The sequence below is a fragment of the Orbicella faveolata genome, unplaced genomic scaffold (genome assembly GCF_042242905.1).
Source record: "Orbicella faveolata isolate gen_17 unplaced genomic scaffold, um_ofav_v1 contig_24, whole genome shotgun sequence".
NCBI lineage: Eukaryota > Metazoa > Cnidaria > Anthozoa > Scleractinia > Merulinidae > Orbicella > Orbicella faveolata.
In genome coordinates, this window is record NW_028301552.1 from 30,782,501 (window position 1) to 30,809,551 (window position 27,051).

Sequence of the window (27,051 nt, forward strand, 5' to 3'; positions counted from 1 at the left end):
GGCTTGTAACGAAGATAATTGTTTAAAGGTCGGAACGATATGTTCCATTTTTCTATAAAATTCATCTCTTAGAATAGAGTATTTATTGCAATATATAAGGAAGTGAGATTCGTCTTCAAAATGATTGGATTCACAAATAGGGCAGAGCTCTTGAACTTTGGCGAGCACCCACTTCATCTATGCCTTTAATCGTCTCATACGGCGTTTGAGTCTAATTTCATGGTGCCTTCACAGGTTTAAAAATACTTGTAAAGAGGAACCTTGAATGTTTAAGTACGTACCCACGAGGTGTTTTGCTGATTTCATATTTTCATTCACTTTGACGTCGCATGTAGGCGACAAAACAAACCCGAGAGAGGTATTTGTTCCTAATGGTGTTCGTTTTTAAATCGGGCTCAGCAGGACCCCGTCAGATAATAGAGAGGTTAAGCATGACGTTAACGGCAGACGACAAACGGCAAAGATAACTTCTGATTTTGAGTTCTTTTCTTCTAATCCGTAAATAAAGCACACATAAATGGAATAACGTCTCTTGCTATTCATTGCAAATACAAACAACTTCAGTCTACTGTACACACAGCTGAAGAGAGACGGCAAAAGTTTCATTTTTGCCGTTTGCCGTTTGCCGTAAACGTCATGCTTAACCTCTCTAATATCGGGATGAACGCCGGTCAGCGTTGTTGCTGTTGTTTTTAATTTTTTTTTTCCCCAATATCATACAACAATGTACACTAATTAAATTCGCTTTCTATCGAAATAAGCAGAGTCATCGTTTAATAAAAGCCTTTATCAGAACGCACCCGCGGGAAACGGGCTGGTTCACGAAGCGTCACCAAAGCACGTTTATTACTTTCTCTCCTCTTATTAAGTTTAACGGCGGTTTTCTAACCACTTGCTAATAATTTTGTGACAAAATACTATTTTATACCTTCGGTTAGTATTGGGAAATTTTTTTTTTTGAAGATGATGTTGAATAACCTTTCAGCTAAACGAAAGGATCTGGGGCTAAATTTAAATTGTCAAACGTATGCTTTGTGTTTTCCGGATCTCGCTGGATTGGAATTGCCGAAAGAACAACAAATGTACATTTACTGCATTTTAATGTATCATTTGCAATGACATGACCACTTTTAGCCGTGGAATCCATGTCAATCAAGTCAGCAAAATCATAGCAATTTCTCGATTGACGGACCTTTATAAAAACTGACTAATTACCGCTTGTTTGGTCACCTGCTAATGTGTGTTTAACATTATTTTCTTTTGATTGTGCTGAAATTTGTAGTCTTTTTTCCTTATTCGTACCATTGTAAAGGACTTTCCTCTTTGGTGCCTGTTATTTGAAGAATTTTTTTCTGCAAGTGACATACGAGATTTAATAGCTTTAATATAGATAACAAGTACCGGCAGACTTAGCCGGAATAGAATAGGCCATTTCTCTTTTATTATGTTAAACTCTTTCTTGAAGCGAGCCTTGGTGCCCATTATATGAAAATGAGATTTCATTCAAATGCAAATTAAACTCATTTTCATACGAATGGTTGTGCACCAGGCATCGCTTCGAAAGGGAGGCTTAAGGCAACTCGGAAATGGGCTATTTTGTCGAACAGCTGGGATGGGCTGATGAGCTTTTGTTAGTACTCCCCTAGCACTTACTTAACACTTACTTAGCGTAGATAGTTATCTCAGCTAGCGCTACGCCTCGTTGATTATTTGCTCGTAGAAATCGGGCGCGAGTAGCCTAATTGTTTCTAGTTTAAATTTTTACCATAGTCTCTTACATAAAAAAAAAAAAAAATGTCAAGTAAATATCCGATAGGGTTTTAGATATTGCGAGCGATGTGCACTGCGTGATCGGGACTGTTTTCAACCAGCGGATGGAAAATGGCTTAAGAGCCAATCAAATTCACGGATTCATAATTAACCGGGCTGATGGTGTTTGATATAGCTTAGCCTACCAGATTGCAGCGTTTGCATATAGTATATACACAAGGCAACAGATTTGTGGTCATTTTGATTACTGAATATTTTAAAACTTTTAGAATGCCATTGGTCAATTTGCAAAGAATTTGCTGAAGTGGCCTTGGTCGGTGTAATCGCAAGTTGAAAAAATTATTTATTTAATTAATTAAAATAAAAAAGTAAAAGAAGTTTTCTTTTTACAACAGAAAGGGAAATAAGAGTGAGAAAGCAGTTATGTATGATTTGGACTCACAAAACAATGAATTTAATACAAGAAAGGAAGAAGGATTGTATCACTTCTGAAATTTGATTAGATGCAACAGGATGTTTACAACCCTCCTTTGCCACCCTGGAACAATTAATGTCTTGCATGACTAGCAAAGAGCCATGGTCTCTAAAAGTATGTAACGCTGACTGATATCTGGCCTAGTAGTCCAGCCAGCAGACTATAAATACAGTATCGCTGGTTTTCAAGCTATGCCATGTTGGTGCCCCTTAGAAAGTAACATAAACATCTGTGATTGAGTTAGGCTAATAAAACAAAAACTTATTTTTTCTAGAGCTCGAACACATTGATTAAAATAATCTGTTTCATGCAAGGACCGTTCAGTTAGCAAGAACTTTAAAGATAAGTTTCACCTATGAGACAGATAGCTTTCTTAAGTAAAATCATTGCAGCCCCTGAAGCATGACAATGTCAGTTTGCTTGGGCTACCACTTTAATTTCACACAACACAAAAGCTTGGAAAGTACCCTTTTAAGCTACAACTTTGTAAAGTATTAAGTTCTTTGAGGGTCTTGCATTTGATGGAGCTAAAACCTTGGAGAGATAAGATGACTTTTCTATTTTAAAATATGACAATGTCATGTGAAAAACAGCAATAGACTCGAGGAGAGGAAAATGAAGGTAACAACTAGCAATACTGTTGTAAGTATTTATTTGGGAGAAGACTTAAACGGGAAATATTGGTTATGATAAATGTTATTAATAGTTGTACTAAACAGAATACTATAAATTAAAGTAAAAATTAAAAAAATATATATATATAGTATATACACGAGATATACGAGTAGAATTCCACTAAAACACGAAAGAAACACGGAAATCTTCAATGACATTTTCTATTTCTTAAATTGGGCAACCAAGGATTTTAAAGCGGCGTCCACACTACGCCGGAGGAATTTCAAATCGGAGCTTTATTTCTACGGTTAGGCCTACCGTCCACACTTATCCATCCTGTAATCGGAGCTTTCCAAAAACGCTCTTAAAACCGGAGGAATTTGAAAATGCCGGCTTTTCATTTTAGTGTGGACGTAACACATTTTGAAAAAGGAGCTTCTTCTTGAAAACGATGGCATCACGATACTCCTGTGATTTCCCTGACCGAGTTTTCCTCAAACACAAATCGAAAATGACCGGTGATTGTTGCGTTTTTAAATTCCTCCGACGTGGTGTGGACGGAAAACATTTGATCAAAGTGAAACCCTCGTTTTCAAATTCCTCCAGCGCAGGGTAGACTGCGCCACAAGTTCAAGGTCAAAGGTTGTTTCTTTGCTTCGTGTGTACCACAAGTCCTTTCTCGGGCTACCTTAAATTCCTGGGTTATTTTCCAGCACGGTGAATTGCCTCAGAGTTAATTCTCTGCTTTTCTATTTCAACAAGCTGATGTAACGAGAGAGCTGACTTGTCAAGCAGTTTTGTAACAATTCAAATCGCTTTCCTGCTGTCTATATCGCTTCACATTTTACTCGCGTGCATATACTTACAAAAAGCTTGTTGAATAGAGACTCTCTGACAGAGTTAAAGGGGTCTCTGCTTTTTACTCAAGCTTCTGTAGGAAAGCCCGAGTCACAAAATGCATGCCGTTTTGTCTTGGTCGCCAAAAGGGGTCTCATTCTCCCGGGCGTTCTTAGCGTAAGGTCTAGAAACTGGGAATGAGAATTCGACTGCTTGCGTTATCGGGTGCTCGCACTTCGTGAAAAACGTAATTTACAGAATTCTGTGTTTTGTGAAAGAAAGAATTACGCCTTATACGCTCATCTGGTGTACAAAGATGTTGATCGTTTTCGGAACGGATCGGTCCGCGAATTATATCGCTTGAAAGCCTGGCAAATAAGTAAAGTTCATACTCGTTCTCACGAGATAACTTAGTGAATGAGCCATGCACGAGTTCAAACTACGAAATTAATGACAAAAAAACTATGACTATTGACTTATAAACAAACTATGACGCGGAGACGAACACCTCAGATGTTGAAAAAATCAAGAATCGTTGTAGAAGTTCGAAGATGAGGCAAACAACATACATTTGGATAAAGAGGATACTCGACGAAGCAATTTGAACAGTAGATGTCTGGGCGTAGCTCTTGTGTTAAACAATCCTGATTCTTTCATTTCTTTTTATTGTGTTCGCTGAGCTTACTTGTAAAATACAGATCGTATTAGATGTTTTCGTGTGTAGTATCGCTGTATATTTTAACGAGTTCTGCCGTATTTTGACTCGCCCTACGGGCTCGTCAAAAACAACGAGTAAAAATATACAGTGATACCACACACCAAAACATCTAATAAGTGATTTATTATCCAACTGCTGTAGTCAATAAATTTATCAGTGAAAGAGGGAGAGTGTGACAGTTTTACATGCGCGCGCCTACCTGTTCGGCAAACTTGTTTTCTACTGTACAAATAACTGTACAATATCGCTGTATATTTGCACTCGTTTCGCGCGATATTTGGACGGTATTCGCTGCAGTTGGATGGTAAGATTTGGGTTGTGGTATGAAGCCCGATTAAACGCTCTTAGAGCGTCTAGTTTTCTTTTCTTTTTACTGCAATGGCTTTACCTACTGAGAAATTGCGAAGGTTGATAAAGAAAGCAATACAGAAGATTGTCAAAGATTGCCACTTGCCGGTGGAGTTTAAAAAGAATAGAAATCAAGCCAATAAGAATAATAATTTTAAAGATTCTTTACCTGAAAACCGCGTCCAGCTTCCCCCAACGTGAGCTTGAACTAAATGAAAGGCAAAAACACAATTCAAAGAAATGCGTGGTTAAAAAAATGTAAAGGTGCTAATTGTTTCCCAACACAAACGAAGAAATGAAATCATTTAGTTTCTTTAGCGAAGAACAAGATAACTAATGCGACGTCAAACAAAAGGTATGGTATAAAACAGGCTTCTTGATACTAATCCCATTAGTGTATTGCCATTGTCAATGACTCTCTTTCTCTGACTACTCATTTCGTAATCAAGGTTTTCATAAAGTTTGGACTTGAATAATTTAAAGGACAGACTGATTTTAGAGCGTTAAATTAGGTAGCAAAATATTTCTTCAAAACGCTTACTCTATTTGGGCTTTGTTGGGAATCACGATTGCATATTTGTCCAGACGTTACAGTAAACTAGAGTTAGTATTTGTTGATCAGTTTGAAGTATTACGCAACAATTAATTCTAATTGAAGCGAGAAAAACAAAAGAATGATCAACTGAAAAGCTTACTTTTTATTTGGCAATTAATGGTCAGTCAGTGATGTCATATTACTGTTAGCGTAATAGACCCTATTGATAGATAGCTACCAATTTAAAATTGCTTTGTATGCATTTAAATTAGCCCAACCAACCTCGATTGAGAGTAAAACTTCTTTGGTTTAGTTGGGGTAATTTTAATTCTTACAAAATAATTTTTAATTGGCAGCCATTTATGAATAGAGACTATAATATGACGGACTTATCTGTATGTTGAAAATGACTTTATTGACCGCACAAATTGGAAGCTGTCAATTTTCACAAGAAAGAAATGCAAATCAAGATTGTAATTATGGATTGCTTGCTCGGCGTGCTTCAATTTATTTTAACCAAAATGAATTCATTTTGGAACAGATATCCGAAAGAGCTTTAATGTTTTAACTTATTAACATGATTGTGTTGCTACTTTGTTGAAAACAAAGCTGCTATTGCAGCTGTTTAACCTTATAATGGCCTAAGCCCTTAGTTATTTCAGACTTCATGCTTCTGTCTGAGACGTTAACAGTTACTCTTCTCGTATGGAGTGCTCATTAAAAGTTCGTTACCTCCCATCCCTTCCCCTGTATTTTGGTCATGTGACCCTTACGCAGGGTCCATTCTTACTCATGCTAGAAAGAGGTATTATTAGATATAAATGTCTTGCCCAAGAACCTAGCACAACCACACCCAATCAGGGTTATAGAAGTCAGGACACTCCCTCAAGAATCAACACGCTTACCTCCTCTGTAAGTGCTTTACTTGAGAGAAGCTAGCAGTACATCAAGGGAATTTCCAGCCACGAGCTGATCATTCCATTGTTAATTCTCATCAGCGGTCTGCTCCACCGTATTGTGTTATTGATAAAAAGAACCATGGCTCGATCAAACTCACCTGGTATGAGGCCAAAGCGTATTAGGTATTAATAGCTAGCACAATATTTAAACGCTGCCTAACCCATCATTTACAAAGAGACATTCTTCTGCAGTTGCGTGCATAATTGGTTGCTTCCCTTTGTATTTACGGCTATAAGAAAAAAAAAAGTGTTTGCGCTACAGGTCATTTCCGAGTTGCCTTGTGCCTCTGTTTCAAAATGAGTCCGTGTGAAACCTTTCATATCAAAATGAGTTTGAACATGAGGCGGAACACATTTTCATATGAATGGTTCGCACGAAGACTCGTTTTGACACCAACGCAAAAAGTAGCTCGGAAATGGCCTAGTTCGTTTGCGTTTGCTCTTAAACACTACCGAACTTGGTTATTGCGTTTAGCGCAGACGGAGCTAACTGACCATTCGCTAAAAGCTAATTTACTACATGAGTTGTTCTCCTAAAATCTTTACTATTTCACGTAGTTTTGCGGAAATAGAACTCTTAGCAAGAATATTACCTACCTAAAAGATCTTAGTTGTTTCGATTTTTGAAGTTTTGTACCCTAAAGATTTCAAAGTTCTAAAATGTGTTGCCAGGAAACGTTTGTCTTCTTGCCAAAATTTCTTTAAATAGACGAGACAACAAAACAAGATTGATTATTCTTGGGAATTAATGAGCCGTCAAATTGGCTAGCTTTTCTAAGTCTGTTTTTAAGTTTTGCATGGAATTTCTGCGAAACTTTAATCCCTTAGTTCAAGTGTTTTTCAAACATTTTAGCCTAACTCGATAGACGTTTAAAATTCAAGCCATGCATTGGGAGGCTTCAGATACTGCTTTGGCTGAAGATAGAACACTGCTTTCATTTCAGTTTTGTTCGATTTCTGTGCATTGAAAGATCGCTCAGTAGATTAGCAACTGGCGATGTTAGTAATTTAAAGGACTTAGGGTTTATTAATGTAAAACAAGCTAAGATGACTGTGAAAACGTCTCGTATTTATTGTAAAGCTGTCATGCGTGTCTTGAGATGACAAACAAACTCACCACTTCACTGTTAATCGATTTTTTAAGAATAACGTGTTACATACGGAATGCAACAAATAAACAAGCTAAAGAACAGAACAGCAACCGAAAAAAGTTGCTGTGAAATGTGTAATACTTATTCCTCGTTCCAGTTTCTTTCAACTTAAATGGTTCAATCTGCAGCTAAAGACAGCTTAGCGCGAAAGAGTTGCCTTCACACCACACATGTTGTATGATGGTTAGAACGCTAACAAATTGAACTTAATATTTTGAAACAGCCCCTTTCAACTTTGGTAGCCTTTTGTGTTTCAAGCTCTCAGAAGTTGCCATAAAAACGGCAAGTTTTCTTTCCCGTTGTGAAGTGGCTTCGTAATGTCTTTCAACGGCGGTCTTCGTGTCACTGAGGGTCAAGGGAACGTTATAAACGATGTTGGCTACTTTTGAATGTCTTTTGATCGCTCCCGTGTCACTGTTATCGTTCTCGGAACCACCCTTCGGTAATCGTCCTTTTCGAAGCGTACGTTTACCAGACGAATCTTTGATCTTTGGAAAACCAATGAGCCAATCGTGAAATTGTGACTCCTTTGAGATGGATCGCTTCATAATTTGCGGAACGTTAGCTTCGGTACACGTGATTGCAGGAAATGTTTCGTCACGGCTTCTTTCAGTGCTAAAACGACGAAGTAATCTTTGCTTCTCCTTTCTTGTCCACCCTTGGAAAGTTTTCTCCCTTTCCAAAGAGGGTAACTGTTGATTGTTCGCCTCTCTGGCAAAGCGTTTCCTATCTCTAGACATCTTTATTAAGTCCTCTTCAACTTTTCTTTCTTCAAACTTGTAATCGATATAGGTTTGCATCCTCTCTTTCTCGATTTCTTGCTCGGCGACTTTGAGTTTCTTGGTCCGCTCTTGAAAGATTGTCAGAGCTTTGTCGTAAACGGACTGATGGCATCTTGTCATGCTTCTTTATAAGTCAACCATGAATAGCTGTTGTCAGTTTAACTCCAAGTGGTAAGCAATCTGTCGCCCACAACAAGTCTACGAATTTCACTCGTTGTCAGTGAATAATTCAGTTGTTCTTCTTAATTAAGTCATAAACATCAGCCTTTCAGTTGGCCAGTATTTTCTGCTAATCCACTTAAGGCTTTGAGACCTAAGTTAACAAATCAAGGGACGTCCGTTATACGCACGATGGATTATTTGTGTCACGACAGAAGCAGTATTGACAATTAACTTATCGAGCCCAATAAGGAGGCAGGTCGCATCGCTTGTCAAATATCCACTCAGTCGTGACGAAATGCACAATAGACCAAGAAAAGGACACAAATTTGCAAAACGTCATTAACATAACAGCAAACCATATCTGAAGTTTATGATCATTAATTAACTTCTGTCCTTATTCAATCTCGTAATTCCATAAATTATGAGTGCACACCTTTCAAAAAGCAAAACGAGAAGTCCTAACTGGTAATTTGAAAGGTACGTAAGATAAAAGTAGCCTTAATAAATGTTGGGAAATGGTGGCTGGGTTTCCACTTGCAAATACAATTTTTATTACCTTTTCATTCGTTTAATTTATTTTCCTTACGATTAACATGAATCTTAGAAGTTAATCTAATAACAAAACCTGTCAAAATAATACTCATGATAGTGTCCCTTTATAAACGAGACTTGAAAACATTTAAGTTTGCTGCTGTCAGTGAGTGCGCCTTTTTCTCACACTTACCAGAAGCCAAGACCTACGTTAAGCACATCTTCTGACAGTTTCCTTTCTGTTCAATTCCCAAGATTCCAATTGAAACAAACCTCAGCCAATGAAAAACAAAACTGACAAAACAAAAAACAACAAAACAAACAAAAACAAACAAACAAAAAAAAACAAAAAACAAACCAGAACAAAGCAAAGAAATAACTGAAAAACATTGCAACAAAATTTATTATATACTTAAGTCAACACCAAGGTCACCCTATTCCCAGCTCTCCGCGTCAATTTGATTTTTTCGAACTCCATGAAAAATAAAATCAATTAAGTTAAGAAATTTCACGCAGCTTCAAAGCTAAACAATGGGATGTTCATATCCCGTAAGTCAGCAATTGTCTTCAAGTTTTACCTCACCTGGGAGGCCTCAATGCAAGTGTCATAAAGAAACGTAATTTCATTAACAACCTTTTGTGCAAACGTACCCGCCATGTCGAAACCGTTTAGCCGAGGAACATTAAAAATCAAAAAATGCCTTCAAAATGCAAAACTTTGCTTGCTTCTAATTTGAATCGATTTCTGGGCATTCGATTTTCTTTCCTGCTAATTGGCGTGGGCTTCGGCCTGCTTATTTACTACGGAGTCACAAAAGTGTTACCAGCAGCCAAAGCAAGACACTTTCAGAAGACAAGCTGCTTCGTGAATTACAGTGCATTCGACCGTGAAGAAGTCTGTGATTGTGGAGCCGGCTTCCCACAAAGTTCTTGCTATCCATGTCTTAAGATTCATGTTGAATTTAGACCAGAGAATAATGGGAAAACGTCTGTGAATGCCAGGACGGACGGTCAGCAGTCAATTCTGTACCAAGATGTAAGCAGTGTCAGTGATAAGGTACTTAATTAGCTGAACTTGTAAACATCATGCCATTTAACTTTGCTGGATTGGTAAACTCTTGAACAGTTATCACAATTAGGCCATAATTTAGGAATGAGTTATGTAGCGTGATCTTCCAAATATGTAATGGCGGAGTTTATTTCAATTCAAAATGATGATTTATGGTCATAAATGCCTACACCAATCTGCAATTTGCTTCGGATGTGTTACGTAGTAAAAACTTGTCAAACTGTTTCCCCTGCTGTGACACAGATACGGGTTACCTCAGTAGGTACCGGTCTCAGATGACGTAATACTGAAGAAATAAAAGACAAGATACCATACTGTTCTAACATACAAAGAACGAGATCAGTAAAACTTAAACAATGCGATTCCTTTGTATCCAGTACTCATAAAAAGACCCCAGATATGGGGCACTGACTGGCCTCAGGGGAAAATTATTTTTTAATGGAAACCAATTAAACACTTACCGCGGTCAGCCCAAAACACTTAATATTTTATTGTATAAGAAATTACATCTATTCTTCCTTACCCTCACAGCAAGTAACAACGTGAGGCTATCTAGCGCAAAGTACATTCGACAATTCTTCTCAGTTTTCAAAATGCCTTGGAATGATAACAAACATTAGGAATCAAGATAACACAACTCTAATACAGATCGTCTGCGAAATAAAATACAACCCTATAGTGCCCTAAAACTTGGTCATCCAGCTAACTTCAAAATGGTCTTCCAAATTCTTGTAGTTTTTACGGCCGTTGTAGTATTTATTTCTAAAATGATATTGCATTTATGGTTTTGAAAATAATACTCTACTGAAAATTGCGAATGATTTCTCACGAAATTCTCATACATGTATGATGAGGATCGATCTTCAAGTAAATTTAGAAAGCTTCAATAAGTTAAAGTTATGACACAGTACACAAATATAACGCTCAGATTTTTTACTATCTTATGTTACTTTTAACACAGTGCACTTTCAGACCGCCATCTTGCTGCTCTCTTTCCAAAGAGGAAAATCAACAACAAGTCCGGGACTTCATGGAAAAGAAAGGGCAGAATGGTTCAAGGATCACCTGCTACTACAACAAGTTTAACCACACCGAGGTTATCGCGACCAGGGGAAACTATCAGTTAATGACATTCATGTCGCTTTTCTGGCCATTAATAGTAATCATCTCCGGCTTCAGTTTGATGAAATACGTAAAACATCTACAACCAGTAAAAGTAAAGACGACAACAACAGAAGACAGAAAACGTATTCTGGTGTTAAGTACGCTGACTGCATTTCTTAGGTCTGAAGGCCAACCTGCAGCTTACCATTCTCACTCTGTGCCTGGTTCACAAAACAGTAGTGTAGTGTAGTTTAGTATGCACGTGTTGATACAGCTCTAAATTGACACTTTTGAATTACTTACAAGCTGTTATCATCGTATTGTAGTTTTATTTGTCTATCTGCTGACGGCGTAGTTTTAATTTTCCCGATTTATGAAGAACTTCTGCTTTGATGAATCAATACTGCAACTTTGTAAGTGGATGCAAAAATGACAACATGAAACAAATGCCTATCACCGGTTAACAAGTTGGTGTCCTTTCTTGACCTTTGGGTTTATGTTACCATAACAACATTATTACCGTTGACAGAAACCTTCAATTGTAGCTTAAGTGCTAATATTCAAAAGAGTCAGGTGACCGCTACCTTTTTGTTATAAAGGTTGACTCACTTTCATTTTCAAAAATTGTAAGGTGGCTTTGACCCTCCCCCCCCCCCCCCCCCTTCCCCTTTTTTAAAAAACTGTGTGGGGTGCCCGTCATAATTCCATAATTCCTACCTCAAATTTTAGGAATTAGAAAGAGGCTCCGATTAAACATTTCCGTAAAAGAAAATAAAAACCTGCAATACAGGTTTATCGCACACTAAGAAAATGTGAGATTTTGCCTATTTTAAAAATAGCTCAAACTCATTCAAGGATTAGGTTGGACATCACATCAAATCCACAAACTATGGTCATCCCTGCAAATATGGATAAGGAAATTCAACAAAACGTGTTCAAAGATAGCATTTTATTGTTAATACAATTGTTTTCATTACTTAATTCATACCGTGAGACTATTGTACATCTAAATGATCAGTAGAAATGATATTACAGCTGACAATCTCTTAAACACCAGGGTAAAGTCACAGAGCGAGACCTTCTACCGATCCATGAAATCATCAAATATGAACGCCACAATTGTACATGAATCTGCAAAATGTTTGTCTTCCCTTACAAATTTTAAATCTTTTTTTTTTAAATAACAATTTCTAAATTTACCTCGTTAATCCTCAGGACGGCAATAATTCTAACATAGCAACAAGGTTTAAGAAATCAAAAACAAAGGAGATAACATGGAAGTTGAGAGTTGGATAAATGTTAAAATTTTAATGATACAAAAATGGCCTACTTAAACTTTTGGAAAATATAATTGGTAGTACTTCACAAATGAACTTTGAGTCTGTTTACATTTCACTGGGATGCGTCAATGTAAACACACGCGCTAGTTGTCAAATTATTGTGTGAAATGTTTATTTATTTTTGCTAGCTACGAGTTTCACACGGAAAGAAATATTAAAACAAAATGAAAATGTATATTTTTTCATATATATAATTCTGAAAGCAAGATATAATGAAAAACGTATAATTTTTAATTCTTAACTTAGGACTAAGCTTAGTCTGGTTCTGACCATGAAGCCCTTGCGTTTAATGCTAACAACGGAAACAAATCCCTACAATTTATTATTCGGTTATTTCATGACTTTACTTATAAAACGCAAATAAAGAAAGTTTAATGGTAAAATTACAAAACTGGTCAAACTAAAGGAAAAAAATAATTATGATAAAAATAAGTCAAATTTACGTCTTCTCGTCTAGCAAAACTAATATTGGTATACAGATATTCTTAAAGGATATTTAAACATATATTTTGAGCTGCATTCAGTCAACCCAACAAACATAGCCAGATATTTTTTCTGAAGAATCAGTGCAAAGGTTCGCCTGTCTGTGGACTTATAATTCTCGATATTTTGTTATATCATTTTTTATATAACATTTCTCTGACGCTTCAGTGTTAATTTAGCTATATAACAACTGAATGTCTTATAAGGAAAACGATCGTAATTGGCGGGTTATTTCACTTGATGAAGCCAGTGCAACCCCGATGAAAGCTCGTAGGTACGTGGAAGCTTCACTAAGAACCAGATCCATTTCTCTTCAGGGAAAAAAGTTAAAACTTCCCCAAAACAAAAGTAATCTTCTCGCGAGACACTTCACAGTATAAACAATGATTTTATGACTGGAATCTAATAATTTGTAAAGGCCTTTGCCGAACTGAGCAGCAGGATATGCCATCTTTATTGACCGTAATATATGTACATTATAATTCAAGTTGCACATTCCAAGGACAGAGGTCTCAGTCTCTTTTTGCTTCACAATCAAACAACTCTGAATTCGTTCACAACCATATAAAATTAACAGTTCCTATTTTCTATTGGTCTTAAGATAAACAACTTTAACTCCTTCGTGATAAGATCAATATCACAAATTGTAAAACTAGTCGCGCCATAATTTCCTAAGTTATATATTTTAACCAGTGATATACTTCATTTCGTGATTGAGGGCAATGGAAGTAACATAAATTTGGTATATTCATGGCTTACTTGATAACTTGTCCGCCACTCTTTTGTATACACAGATTTGTACGTTTTGCGAATAAATGTGCAACGTCATTGATAGTGACTAAGAAGGCAATAAATGTCGTATTTCCTACTCGCTTGATTTTTGTTACAGCTTCATTGAGACTTTCATTCACTGTTATACAAGTGAACGTCATGAAATAAGGCGTTGAGATACAAATTCCCTATTGCCCGCGTCATTTACTAGATTACAACATGTTTTGTAATCTTAGAGCGACCTGTAGTTGCACTGATTATAATCTCACTCATCCTCTTTGGAATACCGTGATCAATGGAGGCTTGGTATATATTTGGTCTCTCCTCTGCCACACTACGAGTTTCCCGTGAGTGTTGACCGCAAAAAGCCTTTGGCTATCCTCTGAGAATGTCAAACTAAGACAACACAGAAAAGAAGACCATATCAGTTTGCAAAATTAAAGTCTGCAATTCGAATCTTGGGAAAGGGCTCCGACGAATATCAAACCTTATGTCCTACTCCAGCATGCCATAAATCCAGAATCCCGATTCCTTGAATTTTGATTGGTTAATTACGCACGATTCAGAGGGCAGTTTTTATGATATGCATGCCGAGTAACGCACTCCTTACGGGAGAAATATTCTTTCAAACGAGATAAACGGGACCATTAAAGTGTTCTCTCAAGAATGGCAACAGTCCCCTACTGACCAGGCATTGGAAATGTGAAAACACAAGTCATTAGATATTAAGAGTGCCTGCCTGTAACAATCAGACAAATTCTTAATTTCGCGGCAAGGGTCGAAAATTCGATTTCGCTCATATTCTTATGGCAGATAGGCTGGGGCATGACAAAAACTACTGGATAGTTTTTTTTGGCAAAACATCCTTTTATTTCAAAGAAATATGCAAATTACCAAATTCCGTTAAAATCGTCATTTGACGCACCATTTTATTAAGCAAGTTTGAGAGCCTCGCATGCAAAACCACATCATTCTTCCCTCTTTAAAACACTCAAATATTTTTGTGCAATGTTTAAATGTGTACTGGGTTGATTTTAGGGAATGTTGCGTTGTCTCTTTGGGTACAAAATAATTAAATTTCGAAGACATGTATTTTATTCACGTAAAAGTACTTCGTGAATATAATTAATTTTCACCATGTGCGAAACCTTCAAATGGATTAAGCTTCTGGTGGTTGGATCGCAGAAAGGATGGTCTACAGATTCCTGTAAAAATTTCTTTGGGCAAATGATTGTGAGCGACGCGAGAGCTTTTCAAAGTACGTTAAAAATGCAAATATTTGACCATCCGTCGTCAAATTTCAATTTACGGGTTGGACGTACATTTTAGCATGCGCCACATGACTTGACCTATGTTAAGTTGAAATAGACACAAAGCTGATAATTTCGAAATGTTCTAACCTCATTTGCTGTAAAAGGCAGGTCCAACGCCGATTTGACGTGTTTCTCTCACCATTTGTCGCACATAAAGCAGAAGTTTGCTTTTGTTTACATAACGTCCGATGTACATGGCCAACTGTCAACTTATTTAATGGTCGAATACCATGAATCTGTGACCATCTTTCTGCGAATATGAACATCACTGCATCTAAGTCAAAAACGGCTGAGTCATTTGTAAATAGTTGCTTGCTTTGCAGTGCGCCAAAATATTACGTTTGATCGATTGCTGACCATTGCTGATAAGCGTGTCGGCGCAGCACAATCTTACAGCCGTTATTTGTTCGTCACGCAATGCTGTCATGGCATATGCTGCACATTTGAATCTATTTTGTATAGAGCACTTTCAGGGTAAGTGAAACAATTTAATCATAGTTCATCTGTTTGTTCATATATATAATAACATGTGTATATTTATATAATCGTATTCTATAGTGTACGTGACCTCGGTCCAAATCACGTTTGTTTCAGACAACAGCTGATAAAGCTAGTGCCTGTACCCACTAGAATTAAAAAAAAAAAAAATCACCATAAACAAATTATAGATCAATGAAGCAAGAACTAGCTGAAATAAAACTAGGAAATCACAACGTGTCTAATTCGTGAGAAAAACGGACTGAATTTAATCAGTAATTACGTGAGTAAATAGCCCTGGCCATGCCATTTTGACGTATTTTGTTTGCTTAGTGGCGAGGCATTGGTGTGTTTGTAACAGAAAATAGAGGATTGTTGTCAGTACAGTCCAAAATTATTGTCAGTAAAATATTGTAAATAAAACACCTATTGACCGGTTACCTCCGCGGCCACCATTCGGTCGTTCCGATAAGGGTTTCATTACTGTCTTTACCCCTATTAAGCGGCCACCCAAAATTTAAAAACTTTGTTTTGGAAAGGGCGATGGCAGAAAAGAGTCTGAAATTGAAGGTGCATGACGAGTTATAATTCAAACACAGGCCTATCATGATTGTCTTGAATTGACTCCATGTTCACCAAGAAATTCATAACCCGATAGTGAAAAATTAAATATCCAAGGTACACCAACCTCTGTTTAAGCGGCTCGCCCCATTAAGCGGTCACCACCCATTTCCCCGAGGGTAGCCCACTGTATTGCATGTAAACCAAAAATAATTGCACAGCGCGAAAAGATCTAGGTATGAGTTTAGCGTTACAGTATTACGCAGGGCATGCAGGTAGCGGTGGTCGAGTAAAAGATAACAACAGGGGTAATGGTTATTCATTGTTTTCATTTCTTAATTTAATCTCTTCCTACTCAACACGATTGTGTGCTCCTAGTGGTTCCAAGCCTTACGGAGCCTTACATATTAGGATAGAAATTGTCCTACCCCTACCCCCTAAAATGGGATGACAGCATTGCGTGACGAACAAGGAACCGCTGCAAGCAAGGATTCAAGCCATCAAACCATGATGATCAAACGTAATATTTTGGTGTAGTGCGAAGCAAGCAACTATCTACAAATGACTTCGCCGTTTTTGACTTAGATGCAGTGGTGATCATATGTGTCGAAAGAGGGTCACAGATTCATGGTATTCGACCATTAAATAAGTTGACAGTTGGCGATGTACATCGGGACGTTATGTAAACAAAAGCAAACTTCTGCTTTATGTGCGACAAATGGTGAGAGAAACACGTCAAATCGGCTTTGGACCTGCCTTTTACAGCAAATGAGGTTAGAACATTTCGAAATTATCAGCTTTGTGTCTATTTCAACTTAACATAGGTCAAGTCATGTGGCGCATGCTAAAATGTACGTCCAACCCGTAAATTGAAATTTGACGACGGATGGTCAAATATTTGCATTTTTAACGTACTTTGAAAAGCTCTCGCGTCGCTCACAATCATTTGCCCAAAGAAATTTTTACAGGAATCTGTAGACCATCCTTCTGCGATCCAACCACCAGAAGCTTAATCCATTTGAAGGTGTCGCACATGGTGAAAATTAATTATATTCACGAAGTACTTTAACGTGAATAAGATACATGTCTTCGAAATTTAATTATTTTGTACCCAAAGAGACAACGCAACATTCCCTAAAATCAACCCAGTACACATTTAAACATTGCACAAAAATATTTGAGTCTTTTAAAGAGGGAAGAATGATGTGGTTTTGCATGCGAGGCTCTCAAACTTGCTTAATAAAATGGTGCGTCAAATGACGATTTTAACGGAATTTGGTAATTTGCATATTTCTTTGAAATAAAAGGATGTTTTGCCAAAAACACTATCCAGTAGTTTTTGTCATGCCCCAGCCTATCTGCCATGAAAATATGAGCGAAATCGAATTTTCGACCCTTGCCGAGTTATTTTCCATTTTTATGGACAGGGACTCTTAAGACCTTGCTTTTCTCCAAAAGTGCATTCATTCTCTTTAACAATTCACAAATTCCGTCAGTAGTAGTTAGTCAAGTTGTTGTTTATCCTAGTTCATCATTGTGCCATTTTCAATTATTTTCACGCCGTTACGGCTTAACGGCAAGTCGACGGTCTTAGAATGGCAAAATATCTGGCATCTTTTTTTTCCGTACAGGCCCTCGGCCAGCAAAAAAGACAGAAATATCCCTAACCTCAGCACCATCGTCCGCAAAAAAAAAAACAAAAACAAACAAACAAAAAAAAAAAACAAAGCTCAAATCTCACCTTGCTACTTGATACAGGTGTTGGTCTGGAGCTATGTCACGGATGTGACCCAGGTCCCACGTGCTCCATAGCCTGTGGGTACAAGGACATCATAATTATAGTGATGATATCATCGCGGACAATAACTACACATGTAAGGCGTGACAGCCAAATGGCAATCGCTTTATACGCAGGATCTAGGAGATCTGGGATTAATCACTGGCCGCTATTGCTGCGTTGTGTATTTGGGTAAGACAGTATTCTTACAGTGTCTTATCATTTAAGAGTACAGATAAGTATCGGGGAATTGTTACGGAAATCTGAGGAAGTTGCGGGAAAAGGGGCGGAGGTGGACCTCGCGAACCGTAAAATAGCATCATTCACCCTTGTCACACGGCGGCCATATTGGATATGACGTATGTACATTAGGCATGAAATCGAGGCGATGCGTGTTAAATCTGTGAGTTTGCAGCTAATCATGCCAAATAAAGATCATTGTAGTGTGCCCTAGCGCTCAAATAACAGATCAAAAGCTCAGTTAGGTAATTCCTAACTGAGCTTTTGATCTGTTATTTGAGCGCTAGGGCACACTGCAATGATCTTTATTTGGCATGATTAGCTGCAAACTCACAGATTTAACACGCATCGCCTCGATTTCATGCCTAATGTACATACGTCATATCCAATATGGCCCCCGCGTGACAAGGGTGAATATCATCGGGCAGTAAAAGAGATGCCATCTAGGAACAGACTATTGGATTGACATACATCCAAATTCGCAAAAAAAGACACAACTGGTGTTTCCAGCTTAGCAGTGGTGAATCATCTAACAAATATCGCGTGACTTATTCTCACCTTATGGCGCCATTACTCAACCCGGTAGCGATAACATTAACAGAGATTCCCTCAGGAGCAGCAGAGAATTCCAGGCAGTTGATCATGTGTTCACAAGTCACTTGGTCGATAAACCTGCCGTTTACTGTCCACATCTTCATCACGCTTCCTTCTTCTACGGTGCTCTCTTCAGAGATGTAGCGCACTGAAACAGACCCAGCGGACAATAAGAACGCCGTTCATAACGTGGTCACGCAACGCTTTGTGTTGTCACGTAACCTTTATTGAAAAAAGACTTTCGCACGACCAAGGGGAAGTCATTCTCCACAAAGAAATGAGGACATGACGATGACCGAAGGACTTCACACTGTTATATAATTTAGATTTTTGAAAGTAAAAAAAGAAAATAATAATAATAATAATAATACTAACAATAATAATAATAATGATAATAATAATGATAATAATAACAATAATAATAATTGAATAATAAATTTAAAAAATACGTAGATTTCTGAAAGGTGGCAGCATCCTGTTCACAAAAAGGCACATTAATGAAGCAAAAATGTTTTTTTTTTTTAAAAAAGTGAGCATCTTCAGTTAAGCTCAATTGTACTTAGCCAAGAAACAGCCAGTGACTATATGTACAAGTTTTGATTTTCCAGAACAGCATTCTCAGACGACAGGAACTCATAAAAAGACAAAGGAAAAAAAAAAAAACTACGGCGAGGATGGAAAGGTATTATACAATATGGACAATTAGGATTTGTTCGAATTCGTTCAAGATTTGACAAACAACACTCACTTGTGTGCGAGACAGTAACCATATCGCCTGTGGTTCTGCTGATGGAAACCGCTGACACCGTGTTGCGGTGTTCCAAATATTTCACATAGCTTAACCTAAGAAAGAAAAAAACACAACAATGTCCATCAAAAAGGGTGAGGAATGTTTTAATACCAAGGGAGATACAGAATGAGGGACGTACAGTTTATGAAAACAAACAAAGAATCTGAGAATTTTTACCAAATTTATTTGTAAATGCTACGAAAGCATTGGGATCCACTTTTTCTCTGTCAATAGACTTACACAATTTAATCTTGATGTGAAGAATATATGAAATAATTCATATTTAAACTACGGTTGTAGATGAAAGTGAAGAATGATCATCGCAGTAATTTTCCAATTTAAGCAACTGGAAAGAAGAAGCCTGAAAAAAATCAGGGCTTCAACGGGATTCGAACCCGTGACCTCCGCGATACCGGTGCGATGCTCTACCAACTGAGCTATGAAGCCACACATTGTGAGCGAGGTCAGTCAATTGAGTTCATATCTTCCCGTGAGGAGTGAAATGATGTGAAGAATATATGAAATAATTCATATATGAACTGCGGTTATAGATGAAAGTGAAGAATGATCATCGCAGTAATTTTCCAATTAAAGCAATTGGAAAGAAGAAGCCTGAAAAAAAATCAGGGCTTCAACGGGATTCGAACCCGTAACCTCCGCGATACCGGTGCAATGATCATTCTTCACTTTCATCTACAACCGCAGTTCAAATATGAATTATTTCATATATTCTTCACATCATTTCACTCCTCACGGGAAGATATGAACTCAATTAACTGTCCTCGCTCCCAATGGGTGGCTTCATAGCTCAGTTGGTAGAGCATCGCACCGGTATCGCGGAGGTCACGGGTTCGAATCCCGTTGAAGCCCTGATTTTTTTCAGGCTTCTTCTTTCCAATTGCTTAAATTGGAAAATTACTGCGATGATCATTCTTCACTTTCACAATTTAATCTTCTTATCTACAGAGGTTTTGCACGGCAGCCATGTTGCATGGCAGGAACAATAGATTCTTTTTCCTATGGGAAAAAATGTTCTTTCTAATGCAAAAAGTTGTTCCTGCCATGCAACATGGCTGCCGTGCAAAACCTCTGTTGTATTTTTGTTTGTTGCAGTCATAGCTTGACAGCTGCTAAGTGATGATCAGTCCGACTCATACCCAGTCTGCTAAAATGATCGCGAAGGATAAATAACTCACTTAGAAAAAAGAGCCTGCAGAGTCGAGGTTATCCGCGTGGCTAATTATAAGACACAGAAAAGAAACATAAAAGTATTGTTGAATGCACTGGTGATTTCAGAGGGAGCCTTGAGAGGAACTTCAACAAATAATGGACTTACCTGTTCAAGTCCCAAATGATGGCTGTCGTATCGCAGCTGCCGCTGACTACAATACTGAATGCCTGGCACAGCTCTATGCATGTGATAGAGTCTTTGTGTCCGTGAAGACGAACTCTCGAACCTAGCACTTCTATTCCGGGTTCCTGGAACAGAAACGAGAGATGTTCAGTGTTATGTGTGTAAAGCGTGATGTGTGATATGTGATGCGCGATGTGTCCAGTATGCACAATGTGATGCTGTGCTACGTGTTATGAATGCATGAATGCATGATGCGTGATGTGTGTTATGGATGATGCTTCATTTATGAATAGCGAGTAGTGTTTTCTGAACTATGCAAATTTAATAGTGATCTTCAATAAATATGGAGGAACGTCTTTTCCATGCCGTCGTATTAGGCCACTTTCGTTATATTAAAACTCAGCTTGAGAGTGAGGCCTAGAGGACACAAACAAAAGAAAGAAATAAACATGGTCATTCAATTTCCTTTGTTTGTGTCCTCTAAGCCTCACCGCCAAGCTGAATTTTAATATATCGAAAATGTCCATTGGAAGGCAAACACGAAGAAATTAAAAGCAAAGTAATGGAAATGACTTAAACACGATGGCACTTAAAACTGTAGAAGAGAACATTCGATATTCGTGCTTTCAATTCAACTTCAAATGTTTCGTTCGTTTGCAAAAGTCCATTTGTTGCACGTATTGTTAATCCTTTTAACACTGCCATGTATTGACTATTTGCTATTTGGGGTTTTCAATTTTTTTTAAATGCTTAGCTTCTGTCTTCTGCAGGGAAGACGCTAGCGTTGCGAGACTATTGAAAGGAAAGCGTGACTTGTGCATAACACATTGCGTGTGGAGGAAAATGATTTAGTGACTTACTGTTGTTGGGTTGTATTTGACAGGTAACACTGATAACGTGCCAGTTGATGTCCCGATGAACAACGATTTACACCCATCAGTCACAGCGCAACACGTGATCTACGAGTGAAAGAGTCTGAATGATCATTAGTCCCGCTTTATTACTATTCCATAAAGGAGACGTCCTATCACTACAGGGATCTGTGCTGTATCTCCTATCGCTGCAAATCATAACCTATACCAGGAGAAAAGGGATGCCTTCTGCCCGAAGAAAATAATCTGTTTAGGAAAAAAACATCTCCCAAGTTCATGCAGTTATAATATCGGTAGTTTGAAATCTGGTGTGTTCGTTCAATGAGAGGTAACGGTCCTAGCCCAAAGCCGTCGTGATTGTGTTCTTGGGTGAGATAGGGAACCTATCACGGAGCCTCTCCTTACTTACGGTGATACGAGTTATATTTTTAGGGCAGCAGCATACCTTTTAGGGGTATAGTAATACTTCTATTCGCCTTATGCTAAGAAAGCAGTCAAAGGCAAAAAATCTTATGAAAATTCCTGTTTTCTATGCCTGGAAATTTGTGGAAGCTTGGTGGGATACGTACATAACTTCTTGCGAGAAAACGTTCTAAAACTAAAAGCAGTCAAAAACGAAATTATGAGACGACAAAGTAGGTTTATAACAATTATCAAATGTTCTATCTATATGCGGTGGATAAAGCTTAACGTTTCAGTTGTTGTCTTACTTTTTGGCTTGAAAAGTAGATAATTTCAGAAAATTGAGACATTTATTTGCGGCAGTTTTGGCGGGACCTGCTCGCGCGCATTGCGTTTTGCCAATATAAAGCAAAAACGAAGCATCACTTTACTTTCTCTCAATCTATCCACAATAACCGTCCAATTTGTTTACCTTATCTGGTGTATGGTGTTCCATGAGGCAGACCGGGGCACTATCAGGCGAGGTACACACGCGTATACATCCATCCATGTACCCCCAGCTCAGCACCGCTGACCACAACAATCGTTCCTCGCTTTGTCCAGGCCTCGCCTGGTGCACGGTCATTAGTGTGGAGTTGTGGCTCAGCACGAACACATTGTCATTCTTGAGGCAGACTAGCGAACGTACTGATGTGTTGAGCGTTTGTGAGAAGCCCACCGCTGGGGCACCTAGAGCCGGGGAGCCCACGTATTGCCCCCATTTAAGGCCCTCGACTGTGTTCAACGGCGATGAAATCTCTGTGAAGACATAAGTGTCTCGCTTAAAGTCCTCATAAAATTATATGTGTTACATGTATCTGTAATAATTAAAAACAAAGAAAAATAGAGCTTGCTGGGCAATCAAGTGTTCTTTTTTAAAATTTTCTTTCAAACAGACCCCCCAAGCGTAACGAAAGAAATTAGATGGATCTGTAAAAAGATGCAATGTTACAGAATTACGGTGATCATGGCAGGCCAAATGTAGCAATATTCAATTCATCTTATTTATATTCAATAGGCCATCTCACAGTTGCGTGCTTAGTTACCAGGCCTATGACTGCAAGCGAGGCTGGAGGCGACCCTGCTTTGATACAGACCTCTCTGCTTTTCTCGTTTAAATGCAAACTAGTTAGCATAAGAACAACTTGATTTACACAACAAAAACAGTGACGTCTTTATCAAAACAAGGTCACCTCCAGCCTCGCTGCCATTCAAAGGCCAGGTCACTGAACTGACAACTGTAAATTGATCTACTCTCTATTCCATGCTCAACTATTTGTTCAATATTTACCTTTTATCCAGGATTGAATACGTCAGTTGGCAGTCAACACTGACAACTCATACCAACTCATACAAATGTATAGAGCTTTTTCAACAACAAAGTTTAAAAATCTGGGCAGATCAGACTCCACATCAGAGTCGCCGACATCAGCTGCCATGTTGAAAAGTGGGTAGTTCCCAGGTCTGGTTTCTCAAAAGCGGAGAAAGCCCTGGGTACGACGCTGCCTTTTTTCACTGACCAGAAATAATGAAGGCTCAAGAAAGTTGAAAACAAAATAAAAAAGTGGAATATTGAATATATAATTGCGTGTTGAATAAAAAGTCAAACATAAAATAAAAAATTGAATGTTTAATGATGATTTGAGTGCCAACTGAATAAAGGTTGAATAATGAATAAATAGTTGAACATGGAATATAGAATTGAATATGAAGATATGATTGATCATCGCAGTTATACACACGACTTAAGCAGTTGTGAAATTAAAGCCTAAAAAAAATTCAGGCTTTCATCAATCATATCTTCATATCTTTCTCCGCAGTTCAAATGTCTGGTCTTTTATATATTTACTTGCATGGAACTGAATATAAATAAAATGAATTGAATATTGCTGCATTTGGTCTGCCATTAATTTGACAAAATGATAATTATTTCGTAAGCAGTAGAACGAAAGAAATTGCCCTCGTTTACAAAGGGTGTTAGTACTCCAGTGATTTGGAGTTGGTTTGCATCGGTCGTGTAGCCCAGGTGATATAAAATAGTTAGTGCCTGCGTATTGCTACATAAGGTACTCACTTACCGGTAATCGTGTCAGCGGTACTTCCCACAATAGTCCCGGAATCAGATGAGAACGACGTTGTAAGCCGGCTCATAAGAGGTCCACTGTACGGGTCAGCATCTAGGAACTTGCGAGTATTAAGAGAGACCAAAGAACTCCCTTCCCCGGGTGGGATAGATTGCGGTTTCCGCGGTGGCCGAGAGCTATGAGGATATATAAACAGTTGCTGTGGAGTCTGACCATACGTTTCTATCATGGTCTTTAACGCTTTCTGACGGACAGGGTCGGTGATAGCATTCACATCCACGCCATAATAAGTCTGAAACGATAAATAATTGCTTTTTAGTTTTTTTTTTTTTTTCCTTCTTAATTACATAAACGAGACAAGAAACATAAGTGATAGAAACCGACGTTTCGGTGCATCTTGCGCCATTATCAAGGTTACATAAAAAGTGGTTTGTGAGGAGGCTAAGTTGAAGCGAATTTGCATAAAAGAGTGCCGAGCTAATTACATGAATACTTTAGCACGATGCACCGAAAGGTCGGTTTCTATCACTTCTATCTATATTTCTTGTCTCATGTATCTCCAAATCGTTTTTTATAAGAATTATATAAACGTGTCCAAAAGTCGCACTTTCACTAATGTAAACTTTGGTCTCCTTTTTCCGACTCGAGGAACAAGGAAACGGAAGAAAGAACCAAAAGTTCGTCAAAAAAACTAACATTGCAGTCATTACACCACATTGTGTTCCCTGCCTTTGTAGGTTTAATATTACACAAAATTATTTCAATTGTGGAATTCTGTGTTAGCATCCAGTTCCTTAATTAGTCAATTGTACTTCTTGACGGGTCGCGCACTAAAGAAAAGTGTTGTTGGCATTCTTGTCAAGGGTTAAGCTTCCAGAGCACATGATTTGATACGACGGCTGTTATTAGCCGAACTCACCGCGGGATGAAACACGTTGATAGCGTTCTCAGCTTCTTGTCCTCTCTGTTTGTAGCCAAACACAAGATCAATCCACTGGTTTAGGTACTGCGACACGTAATCTGATTCTAAGGCCTAAAGAAGAACAAAGAACATACGCGAAGCCTTCAGTCAACCTTATTAAATCATGGAAAACCGAGCAGGTGAAGAGAATACGATCAGCTTGGGCCATATTCTCTGAATAACAAAACTGTCTCAATTGGTATTACACCAAAATAAAGAATAAAGAAAGAAGTCGCTATTCATTTATTGAACTCTCGCACAAGCATGATCAAAGTCAGCTTATAATTTCATATTTCACGATTTCGACATTTCCTAGTTTGTTCACTGACATTGTAGTACCCTGAAAAACAACAATAACAATAACAACAACAAAAACAGCACAAACTAAAATACTGTGTATCACATTCACAAAGATACAGTGATTTGTGTAATTCTCATTACTTTCTCCCTTTCCTGATTGCCATTCGATATGGAGAAACTCGAGTTTAATCATGTATGCGGCTTACCTGTCTATGTATTAAAATAAACAGTCTTGTGCTGCCTTTGGCCCACTGCGGAACCTCTACGTTCATAACACGTTGACCATTTTGACGAAGGCCAAAATCGAATCCTGAAAGGAATCAATGATAGTGATAATGATCATGATGACAAGCAACAGTCGTTGACTCTTCTTAGCATCATCGAAAGATGTTAGTGAAAAGCGCTCTTTATAGAGAAGTGTACTGTGATTTGGTAGAGGCCTTCAATTGTTGTGAGCATACCGTAAAATCCTACGTTTTAAGCCCTGGGCTGATATAACTTCAGAAGGAGTTTTGGGTGGACTAATAAACAGGGGGAGGGGGGGGGGGGGGGGCATATAAGTGAAATAAAAAAAGAAAAAATGTTTCGGAACGACGAGATAAAACATATCCGAGAAACGAATTAAAGCTAACATACCATTTCATTTAGAGCAATTACCCTATCTTATTACCCTATTATTAGCCTATTAGCCTGTAACTTTCCATTAAAATTCTTGATATTTGTAAAGAAATACACTTATACATTGGATGGGCTTATATCCGGGGTGGGGGGGGGGGGGGGCTCATATTCGGAATATCTTTTTTAGCAAACAGAAGGGCTTATATCCGGGGGGATTAAAACCGGGGGGAGGTTTTAACGTGGGATTTTGGTGTAGTGCGTCATGATTCCTAAGTTTTGCCGACAGGAATTGAACCTTGTCAGTAGCTAGAGGACGTTCATCGAAGGTTGTAAATTAACAGTCGTAATATTTCACTATTCAATGAGTTTTCAGTTTTCACCAAAGATATTCATATTGCAGAAGTAATAATTCAAAGCAGATGAATAATGCATCATCCACACTGCGCCAGGGAAATTTGAAAACGCACCGTTTATTTCTACGATTAGGCCTACCTTCCACACAAATCCGTCACAAAAACGAAGCATTTCGAAAACGCCGCTCAAACCTGAAAAATTTGAAGACGCCGGCTTTGCGTTTTAGTGTGGACGCAAAACATTGTGAAAACGGAGCTTCTGGAAACCGATGCCTCACGATAATCATGTGATTTCTATGCCGAAGTTTTCCTCAACACAAATCCACTCCGGTGTAGTTTATACGGGGCTTACGACATTGCTCTCGCCTTAAGAGAACACTAGTGATCTCGTATGCGTATCGTTACCTTCAATGTTTTCGAGGAATTCAGGAAGAAAGAAGAACTCTGGGATCAGTTCTTTGACATCAGTAGCGGATTCAAACGATGACAGACGCCAGGTGGTCGCCATGGAGTGAAACGTCCGATCCGGGATATCAAAACTGCGATCTAACAGAGACCATGAAATTGAAAAGATAGGTACAGTCGCTCATCAAGGGATCTGAACAACAGCACTGGATATTGGGTTATCCCAGATGACGTAAGGAAGAGAAACAATGGCGACAACGA

The 27,051-nt window shown here is 38.2% G+C and overlaps 3 protein-coding genes across 4 annotated transcripts in view; 1 reads left to right on the forward strand and 2 right to left on the reverse strand.

Annotated features, from left to right (window-relative positions):
- Window positions 1–7,305: 7,305 nt before the first annotated feature.
- On the reverse strand, window positions 7,306–8,571 carry LOC149111287 (uncharacterized). The gene has a single exon (XM_089290942.1). The coding sequence runs from the start codon at window positions 8,308–8,310 to the stop codon at window positions 7,615–7,617; it is 696 nt and encodes a 231-aa protein (XP_089147068.1). The 5' UTR covers window positions 8,311–8,571; the 3' UTR covers window positions 7,306–7,614.
- Window positions 8,572–9,562: 991 nt separating this feature from the next.
- Window positions 9,563–11,648, forward strand: LOC149111288 (uncharacterized). Its single transcript, XM_089290940.1, has 2 exons — window positions 9,563–9,940; window positions 10,914–11,648. Exons 1-2 carry the CDS (start codon window positions 9,581–9,583, stop codon window positions 11,304–11,306), a joined length of 753 nt encoding a protein of 250 aa, XP_089147066.1. The 5' UTR covers window positions 9,563–9,580; the 3' UTR covers window positions 11,307–11,648.
- Window positions 11,649–11,990: 342 nt separating this feature from the next.
- Window positions 11,991–27,051, reverse strand: part of LOC110045665 (lysosomal-trafficking regulator-like) — a 66,848-nt gene continuing 51,787 nt past the window's right edge. For both annotated transcript variants that reach the window (XM_089290907.1, XM_089290906.1), the window contains exons 47-57: window positions 26,791–26,931; window positions 25,621–25,724; window positions 25,073–25,186; window positions 24,148–24,445; window positions 22,503–22,828; window positions 21,617–21,715; window positions 20,739–20,881; window positions 19,361–19,455; window positions 18,577–18,760; window positions 17,743–17,814; window positions 11,991–14,046 (exon numbers count right to left, since the gene is read on the reverse strand). In XM_089290907.1, the coding sequence (XP_089147033.1) occupies window positions 13,920–14,046; window positions 17,743–17,814; window positions 18,577–18,760; window positions 19,361–19,455; window positions 20,739–20,881; window positions 21,617–21,715; window positions 22,503–22,828; window positions 24,148–24,445; window positions 25,073–25,186; window positions 25,621–25,724; window positions 26,791–26,931 (1,703 nt within the window). In that variant the 3' untranslated portion in view covers window positions 11,991–13,919. The remainder of the gene's footprint in view (window positions 14,047–17,742; window positions 17,815–18,576; window positions 18,761–19,360; window positions 19,456–20,738; window positions 20,882–21,616; window positions 21,716–22,502; window positions 22,829–24,147; window positions 24,446–25,072; window positions 25,187–25,620; window positions 25,725–26,790; window positions 26,932–27,051) is intronic.

Coding starts and splice junctions, on each gene's coding strand:
- LOC149111287 (XM_089290942.1), bottom strand. CDS start 8,310: ATGACAAGATGCCATCAGTCCGTTTACGACAAAGCTCTGACAATCTTT.
- LOC149111288 (XM_089290940.1), top strand. CDS start 9,581: ATGCCTTCAAAATGCAAAACTTTGCTTGCTTCTAATTTGAATCGATTT. Junction 9,941..10,913: donor TAAGCAGTGTCAGTGATAAG/GTACTTAATTAG, acceptor CTTTTAACACAG/TGCACTTTCAGACCGCCATC.